The 9,891-nt window shown below is 41.0% G+C and overlaps 1 protein-coding gene across 6 annotated transcripts in view; it reads right to left on the bottom strand.

Moving 5' to 3' along the window:
* Positions 1 to 752: 752 nt before the first annotated feature.
* ELAC1 (elaC ribonuclease Z 1) overlaps positions 753 to 9,891 on the bottom strand; it is a 28,183-nt gene continuing 19,044 nt past the window's right edge. For all 6 annotated transcript variants that reach the window (XM_042911174.1, XM_042911172.1, XM_042911173.1 and 3 more), the window contains exons 3-4: positions 4,412 to 4,879; positions 753 to 2,680 (exon numbers count right to left, since the gene is read on the bottom strand). In XM_042911174.1, the coding sequence (XP_042767108.1) occupies positions 2,214 to 2,680; positions 4,412 to 4,879 (935 nt within the window). In that variant the 3' untranslated portion in view covers positions 753 to 2,213. The remainder of the gene's footprint in view (positions 2,681 to 4,411; positions 4,880 to 9,891) is intronic.

Here is a 9,891-nt window from a genome sequence, read left to right as displayed (position 1 = left end):
ATTCAATAAACACTTTTGAGTGCTTATGAGTGGGTAATTCCAAGAATGCAGAGGTGATTAAGCTACAGTCTTTAACCTCAAGAGCCCCAGGAGTATTGCCAACCAGTCCGTGGTGTACAGGGTTGGGCACACATTAGGTGTCTAATAAATGCTTGTTTTAACTGAGTTCGGAAACCAAGATATGCTAGGCTGGTCAAACTTTGGTGGCCCGGGAGCCTAGAGTAGGGTAGAACCAGCAGTCAAAAGTTTTTGTGAGAGAAGTCCCAGAAAGAACCTAAAGGGATTTAACAGTATATACCATGACAGAATTTGTAAATATGTGTACTATGAAATTCTCTAGGTTCCTGCATGTTCATAGATGGTATGTGGTGAAACAGGACTGAGAAAGGGGTCCAAAACAGATGACAGGCCCCTCTACTGCAGGACTTCTCAACCTTCAAGCCATGTGCTATGTTCCTCTTATGCTATGTTCCTCCTAGTCTTCACAGCAATCCTACACGGTAGGTCTCATTATTTTTCCTAGTGTAGAATGAGCAAGGGGTACCTGGGGGGCTCAGTCAGTCAGGCATCCAACTCTTGATTTTGGCTCAGGTTATGATCTAACGGTTCACGGGTTCGAGCCCTGCGTCGGGCTCTGCGCTGGCAATGGGCAGCCTACGTGGGATTTTCTCTCTCTCCTCTCTCTCTGCCCCTTCCCCGTTCTCACACTCCCTCTCTCAAAATAAATGGAAAGGAAAAGGAAAAGGAAAAGGAAAAGGAAAAGGAAAAGGAAAAGGAAAAGGAAAAGGAAAAGGAAAAGGATAGGGCAAGGGCAAGCTGAAGCTGACAGGGAGTAAGTAATCTGCACCAGGCCACAAAGGTACCACCATAAGGTACAGAATTGGACTCTGAAATCGGTCTTTCTGGCACCAAAGACTGGTTTGTTATCACTCAAGCAGTACTGTTTTTAATATATTGACGAGAACTAGAACACCTCCAGAGGGACACACAACATAAAGTGTTCCCCAAACTAATGTGATTAGGAAATCCTTCTGAATGAATCTATGCTTGAGACTAGCTTTCCATGTAACCCATTTTGAGAAACACTGTCAAATGAGTCAGAGATAACCCCATAGCAGATAGAAGGAAAAAGGAAGAAAAGCTAGCTTATTGAAACTGTGCTCAAAGAATTATTAATTAATAGGGACACATAAATTAAACTTCGGTTTAACAGATATCATTTCTTTACCTCCAGATTCATAAGTTCCAGTTCATGGCTCATTTCTGTCAAATAATATTTGACATAACATTCCAATCCCCATACCTTCATGTAGCTAGGTTTTTAATGCTTGCTGCAGAATTTGACTTACCCAGTAGTTCAATTCACATCACTAATTTTGATAAAGTATATTTACATTGGGAGTATAGGTTTTAACTTGCTGTGTATTTCAAAAGGCCTGAGATTTGCATTTTGGGGGGAGATAATTTTTCACTGTACAGGACTCAAATTTTTTAGTATCTAGCATCCCTGGTCCCTACTGACTAAATTCTAGTAGTACCCCTCTCCAGCCCCCGAGTCATTTTGACAAGAAACATCCCCATAATTTCTAAGGGAGTGGTATCACCCCCAGCCGAGACCCACAGGTTTACAGCAAAGCAGAAAGTTCCATAGAACAATGACTGAAGATAAACACCTACCTTGATCCTGCATTCAGTATTCCAGCAAACAAATACAGATTTAATATGCTACCTTCAATCCTGCATGTCCAATGTCTCATTACATTTCTCTGTATCCTGTTAATAATATGAACAGATTCGACAAACTGCCAAAATACCATTTTTAGCCCAAAGGGCCAATCCCTATATACTGTGCCAACAACAGCGATAAACCTGGGCAGAAACTAAGCCCAGGATTGCATGGGGGTACTGGCTTACACCTGAGGCAGCAGCCACAGAACAAAAAGTATACCTGAACAGGTTATCGTTTCGTCAAATTTGGGCTTTAAGAAGGATGCTGGTTTTTTTCTTTTTAAAATGATTTATTATCCAAAAGCTTGCTCCCTGTCACTGCTGAATCAGCTCAGCAATGCAGCTCTATCCTTTTTTAGGGTGGTTAGGACCCAAATAATTTCAGACCAAAACTAGAAGCACAACCACCAACTACAACAACCAACTTGGCTGTTGGCTCAGGAACATATTCACAGATATGTCAGTATGTATCCAGAACCTGGGTTTCATTTCTTGATCGGAATGCCAATCACCATAAAGTCTTCTGCTAGAGTCACTTCTTGGAGATCTAACACTGATTCGGCTTGCTTTTTCAGTTCTACAATCCCATCTGTTTCTCCTTCTCTGGCCAAGGCAACTGGCTTGTACCTCTGACTGAAGTGAGTCAGAACTAGCCTCTTTGCTTGGCACAACTTTGCAAATGCTGCTGCCATCTGTGGTGTGCTGTGGCCGTGCTCCTTTGCTTTGTCCATCTGGGCATCATCTAGGGTCGCTTCATGGATCAACAGGTCTGCTTCAAAGCACAGCTTCACTCCTCCATCACCCACAACCCCAGAACAGTCACCCAAAATGCAGATTTTTCTTCCAACAATAGGCTTTTTTAAGACATCTTGGGGAGAAATTGTAACTCCATTTTCCAGAACAACAGAAATTCCATTTTTCAGCTTCCCATAGGCAGGACCTGGCGGAACACCTAATGATGGAGGCAGATAACATCACATCATGGGAATGGAATTTATGACTTGTTAAGAGAGTCTGTTTTAAGAGCACCAAAATGGAAAAGGCATCCAATTCTTTTCATAATCGTTATAAATATTTTACTACTTGTGGAAAGCTGGAATATTTATACATTTTTAAAAGTTCAGCGTTGGCTATTGATGTTAGTGATGCCCTAGTACTTAAAACATTTCCCAAGCACACATGTCAGATGAGTTTTAAGCTTTTAAGTCCCACTAAGACCTTCTTAGGGTCAAGCTATCAGCTTTGATTCTCGGCTATGAACAGCAGTAACAGTTTTTGAGGCCGCTTTACTTAACAAGCTCATCTTTTGAGTAAATTTAATGAGTCCATTTAAATAATGACAAAGTACCTACAAACCGACTAACTTAATTAAAAAAATTGTTTGAGGGGATTGTTTGGATCACAAGATCCAATCATACATAATCTTCTTCATAGGCAGGGGCACTTCCATGTTTACCAAATTAGGTTTGGTAAAACTTATATTAATTATCTTATGTTAATATAGAACAACACTTGATGATCATCACTCTGAACAACACCTATAAACAAATAGAATGTGTTCACTAATTCCAGCATACATCATATTTAAAGTTTCCCAATATAATAGTATTTCCACAGCTTTTAGATAATAAAAATACCTTTGGCCTAAGTCACTTTTCCTCATTATTTAGCATTTTGTTTTAGTTGAGGAGGAAGGAAGAGTTTGCATAAAGAAACAAATCTAGGGGCACCTGGGTGGCTCAGTCGGTTAAGTGTCTGAATTCAGCTCAGGTCATGATCTCAGAGCTTATGAGTTCGAGCCCCGTGTTGGGCTCTGTGCTGACAGCTCGGAGCCTGGAGCCTGCTTCAGATTCTGCGTCTCCCTCCCTGTCTCTTTCCCTCCCTGCTCGCACTCTGTCTCTCTCTCTCTCTCTCAAAAACAAGTAAATTTAAAAGAAAAAAGAAACAAATCTACGGAAGATACCATCATGCTTTTTATAGGGCCATGGCCATGACAAGGAAGGTGGTGATGCTGCAGGTATAAAGGACCTGGACACTGCTTCAAGAGAGGTGCTGAAGACCCTCTCATGCTTGATGGCCTGGCAGGGAGGAGGTACACAACCTCAGACGGGGCCCAAGTCTATCTCTGTATGCTTGTTTCCACCTATGATGAACCCAGGCACGTAAAACAATTGAGACGTAGTATTCTGAACATCAAATTAATTTAATCAAGGTTGAATGAGTAGGCAAAGTTGATAAAGAAAGAAAATCCTGAAAGAAAGAAAAGTAGCTGGTTGCAGTTGCAAGGTTAAGAACTCTGGCAAAAATTCTCAGGCCAAAGATGTCACTGAAAGCATATTTCAAAAGGAAGACATGAAAAAATAAAGGCCTAGACCTAGGACAACAACAACCACCCTCCCAAGCAAGATAGCATTAGCTGAAGATAAGAGAGACTAAAAATGTGGATCCAGGGAGCTGAAGAGAAAAGGATTCAAGTATATATTTGGATTTTGGTCTGAATAGCATCTTTTGGCCTCAAGAATTTCCCTTAATAAGCAGACTTTGGGCAAAAGAAATAAGTGGAGAAATGTCAGTTTCGGGCCTGGGAGAGAGGAAAGGAAGGTTATTATGACACTTCTAACAGCTTCAGCTAACAACAGCTCAACTGATAAGAAGAAAAAGAAGAAGAAAGAAAACCACTTACCGAGGTCTTTCAGTTTCTGTGCATTGAGTTTACCTGGTCGTTTCTTCTCTACGACTGAAAACCCAAAGGAGGGAATTCGGTGAAAGAGGCGAAATGCTTTTACAACAAACTGTTCATCATCAACCAGAAGGTATGAGTTTTCTTCTGAGTCTAGTAGGATAGTTCTTCCTTGTCCCTCTTTGGGAAGACTGTCTGTTTTATTCACGTCCGTAAATTCTTTTAGTTCTTCTGTTGGACACTGATCTGCTGTAGGCACCAGCTCATGGACCACGTAAGGGAAGACCAGCTCTGTGTGAGAGAGTTCCATGGTTCTCCAGATAAAGTCCCGAAGCCCGGCAGGGCCATAGATTTCAATAGGCTGTTTGGTAACCACAGAGCCACTCTGCAGGCTGATTGTGCAGAGGAGGCCAGGAAGGCCAAAGAAATGGTCTCCATGAAGATGTGTGATGAAAATCTTGGTAATTCTCCCTTTTGATTGAGGCAGAGAAAAAAATTTGGTACAAAGCTACTTGAAACATGTGTAACAACTTACATAGAAAGCAGCAAAATGAATTTAGAATTCTATTTATTACCATAAACGTATTTCTTTATATTTTTCTACATGATTTCAGAAGCAACACAGGCTTTATGTTTTAACAAGATCTAGATGTAACTTTTTTCATAAAGCTTCTTCAATTTACATAGTATTGCAGTTTTAAGAGTATTTTCCTACATATCTTCTTACAGAAAGAAAGGAAATAGAAAAAGAAGAGGGAAGAAAAGGGAAACAAAGAGTGTGAAAGCAAAGCAAAGCAAAGCAAAGCAAAGGGAAACAGGGGCACCTGAGTGGCTCAGTCGGTTAAGCATCTGACTTCAGCTCAGGTCATGATCTCATGGTCCGTGGATTCGAGCCCCGTGTCAGGCTCTGTGTTGACAGCTCAGACCATGGAGCCTGCTTCAGATTCTATGTCTCCCTCTCTCTCTGCCCCTCCCCCACTCATGCTTTGTCTGTCTCTGAAAAATGAATAAACCTCAAAAAAAATTTAAAAGACAGACAGAAAGCCAGAAAGCAAGCAAGCAAGAAAAGGGAAACAAAAAGTGTACCAAAATAGTTCACTTAAACTAGATAGGCCTCAAAAGTCAAAAGCATCTGACAGTTACAGTGCCCTCTACTGTTCCCTCTGAGAATAACAAATACATACCTCCAGCAAAACAAATGTTCCCCAGGCTCCAACTGGACCAACGCCTGAACCCAAAACTGCCGTGTAAGGACCCTCTGCACTGGACAGAGATGAATTAACCAAGACAGAGCCTGCCTGTCTGAGTGAGGTTGAAGGGGGAGGAGGAAAAAGAAGATGATGAAACAGGAGGGGGAAAGGAGAAGCAGGAGAGGAAAGGGGTGAAGAACCCAGAGGGAAGGTAGGTAATAGATGCTAGAATGTAGATCAGAGGGCAGATCTCCTATGGTATTATGTCAACGTACATGTGCCCATGCCTTCTTTTCAACGTGAGCTAACACAATGGCTTTTTCAGTACATATTGGCTTAGGTCGTAACTTGAATTGTCAATGGTAAACTGAATCTACTGCTGGTATGTGGCATGATGCCACATTAGCATTTCTCTGAGATGCGCCACAAGGCATTTTAAAAGTAACAATCCCAATTAACACAATTTTAGTATAACAGAGGCTTCTGCTCCTAGCTCATGGCCCATCTATTTCAAGTATTTGATACCATAAAAGAACAGGAATAGTTTATTGTAATGTGATTTATCCTGTGACATCAAGGCGAAAGTGTTCTCCAAGTAAGTCTTTCCTGAGTTAATACATCAAACCCAGGCCCCATGGCAGAGAACAACAGATTGGGCAGAGGCTGATCTGAGATCTGGAGACCCTGAGGCACTCCAGAAGTATCTTCAGTATGCTCCTTTTTGTTTTCTCTTTTTAGCCCCTGTTGTTGCTGTCTTTTGACTTCTTGGAACCCATTCATCACCCCCCTTCCTGCTGTCTGAGCTGCCAAGACACACATAAGTGTGACCTGAGGCCTCTGCAGACAAAAGAACTAGATAACTAGAATGGCTATTGAGTCATGATCTCCACGTTGACCTTAAAACTGCCAAGTGAGACTTTCTGGGCCCTCTCCCTATCTAGTGTAAAACAAAGCCAAAACTGAACACCAAAACAATCTGTGAGTCCAAAGCAAGTGAGACAAATTAAGTAAGTCAAAATTGCTTCCCACAGTTATCACAGGTTCAGGGAAGACAAATATTTCAAGAAACTTGATTTCAGAAGGAGAAGGAATAGCAACCTCAATTATCAAATTTAGGGGATGCTATCAAATGAAGAAAGCAAAATGCATGAATTTCCTTTCACTTGCGAACAAGAAAATTACAGGGGAATATGCCATCCATAGAGAAGTGGAATTCTAAGGATCCCCTAAGCGATGACACAGTTATACTTACTGCCATAGGAAAATATCTGCAATATATTATTGTTCAGTTGAAAAAAAAAAAGCAGGTTACACCTAGTATGATACTGTTTATGCAAAATTGTACACACACACACACACACACACACACACATACACACACACACCAAATACACCTATACCTTTAACATATATACATCTACAAAATATTTACCTGTAAGGGGGATTTTAGGCTTTTTTAATATTTTTCTGCTTTGTTTGAATTTTTACAATGAGAATGTACACTTTTTAAAATGTCTTTATTTATTTACTTAAGTAACCTCTACACCAAGCATGGGGCTTGAACTCATGACCCCAAGATCAAGAAGTTGCATGTTCCTCTAAGTGAGCCATTTAGGTGCTCCCTAAGTATACTTTTTATAAACATTTTTTCATCATACTTTTGTAATACTTTTTATAATCATTTAAAAAAATTGTTTAACGTTTATTTATTATTGAGAGACAGAAAGACACAAAGTGTGAGCAGGGGAGGGGTAGAGAGAGGGGGAGACATAGAATCTGAAGTAAGTTCCAGGCTCTGAGCTGTCAGCACAGAGCCTGACGTGGGGCTCGAACTCACAAACTGCGAGATCATGACCTGAGCTGAAGTCTGTCGCTTAACCAACTGAGCCACCCAGGCGCCCCCTTTTTATAATCATTTTTAAGGGAAAAAGAAGAAAAGCTTAAGCTCACTCTTTAAAATTATGAAAGAAATAAGACATGACAAACCTGTTACTTGTTAATCAGATGTTTGCACATTAGGGCCAAGGAAGCTTAAAATAAGTGTGTTTAGATAAACAGAGAGTACTTCCTTACAAAACTCATAAGAGGAGGAGTATAAGCTGACAGGGTTTCAATGAATCAAATAACAGGTCCACATTGGGTTGAGAGTAACCCAGATGAATTGAGGGTTCTGCATTCCAGTTTGAGACTGAGGGCTTTTGAAATGCTAAAGAGTCATAGATAATATTCTAGGATTACCATCTCACCCTCTTCTCTGAAGCCAGTAATCTTTTTAGCCAATACGAATTTAGTAAACTAAAGATTCTCTTAGACTTTATTTATTTTTTACGAGGCTTAGCTTTGCAAAATGTTTACTTAAAACATATATAAAATAGCTACAAAATATAAAATATTAGAGAAAGGTACTGTAACAGATAGACGTGAGGTGGTACCCATGGCCCCTGGCTCCTGATGTTCATATCCTTTCACAATTTCTTCTCCTTGAGTGTGGGTGGGACTTGCAAACTGTTTCTAACCAGTAAAATATGGCACAGGGATGCAGCGTGATTATGGTGATTATGTTATAAGACTCCATCTTGCTAGCAGACTTGCTCTTGAGTTTCTTTGTCCTTGGATGGCAGTAAGGAATCGAGCTACCACAAAGGAGAAACCCACATGATCAGGAACTGGAGGAGACCTCTAGGGGCTGAGGCAGCCTTAGTCCTGCCAACAACCTATGTGAGTTCTGAAGCAGATTCTTCCCCAGATGAGCCTCTGATGAGACCTCAGCCCCAGCCAAATACAGAGTGCAACCCAGTGAGACTTTGACGCAGAGAAGCCAGCCAACCCAGGCCCAAACTCCCTGACCCACAGAAACTATGAGACAATAAAAGCAGTAAGACACTAAATTTGTAATCTGTGATACAGCATTGGTAACTGACACAGGTATTAAATAAAAAGTAACGACTAATCCCCACACCCACACCTCTAGTACCCACACTTAACAGTTTCTTGTTTCTGTTTTAATCATCCCACCACCTCAACCCCTACTCTCTAAAATGGGGTATTACTGCCTCCACTCTAGCCTGCTCCTCCCTGAGAGTTCTCATGAAAGGAACCTCTGTGTGACCCAAGGGAAATAAAGTATAGTACCTGCTATATTCAGACCTCAGGGTCTTAGGCTGAACTGTGTACACCTCAAGGCCATGAGTCCTAAGTGAAATGCGTTAGTTCCTTCCTCCAACAGCTCCTTTCCTGTCTCCCTGTTTAGGTCTCGGACACCATCCTTGTAACTTGGAATAATCCTTCACTTCTTCACATCCTAGACGTTCAGTCAGTCACCCACTCCCTGCTAGGTCTACAAGTATTTCTTAAATTGAGTCTCATCTTCATCCCTATCCCTACACCCTCATCCTCTCTCTCTTCTCTCAGATGAATGCAACTGCCTTAACACTGGTCTCTCCCAGTACATCTGCCACAAGAAAACTCTGTCCCTAACACGTAAATCAGACCATATTATTCCCCTGCTTAAAAACTTTTAATGGTTCCTTACTGCCAACAGAATAAGAAGGTCCAAATACCTTAGCAAACCACAGAGAACTTCATAATCTGCCCTCACTTTTTCAGCATTTTTACCTCTCATTTATCCTGGCCAAACATGTCACTTCTCTCCTAGAAACTCGATTACTTCTTGCTCACTTTGTCTGTTCCTTGAAAGTCCATCCCTACTTTTCTCCCCAGAGAAACTTCTAATCATCACTTAGACCCTAGCTGTACTGTTACCATCTCTGGGATGCTTTCTCTGAACACACAGTTAACGTCCCCCTCTTTTGTGCTCCAAAAGTATTTAGAAAACAGATCCATTATTCTCTTTATCACATTACATTATGACTACTTACACGTCAGTTCCCACCACTAGACTAAGAGATCCCTGGATGCTAGAACTAACTTTCTTATAGCCATCAATGCCACACACTGTGATGAATCAGAGGAATAATTTCAATAACTTCCAGTTAACAAGATGCAGTAAGTGAGAGGGACCATACTAAGTGCTGAACACCTTATTCATGCGTTAACTGATCAGATATTTACTAGGCATCTACTAAGGATATAAATGATCCTTGGGCTTACTTTATCATACAGGGAAAATACAGCGAACACAGAAACAACTATTTAAATAACAATTTTAGATATTGATGCTAAGAAGTCAATAAAAATAGCACAAAGCAGTAAACTGCCTGAGAAGAACGAGGAATTACTGAACTCCAGGGGTTCAGGGAAAGTCTCTGAGGAGATGGCATCTGAGCTAAGCTT

This window comes from Panthera leo, chromosome D3 (genome assembly GCF_018350215.1).
Source record: "Panthera leo isolate Ple1 chromosome D3, P.leo_Ple1_pat1.1, whole genome shotgun sequence".
NCBI lineage: Eukaryota > Metazoa > Chordata > Mammalia > Carnivora > Felidae > Panthera > Panthera leo.
This window is presented reverse-complemented; position numbering and strand designations above follow the sequence as displayed.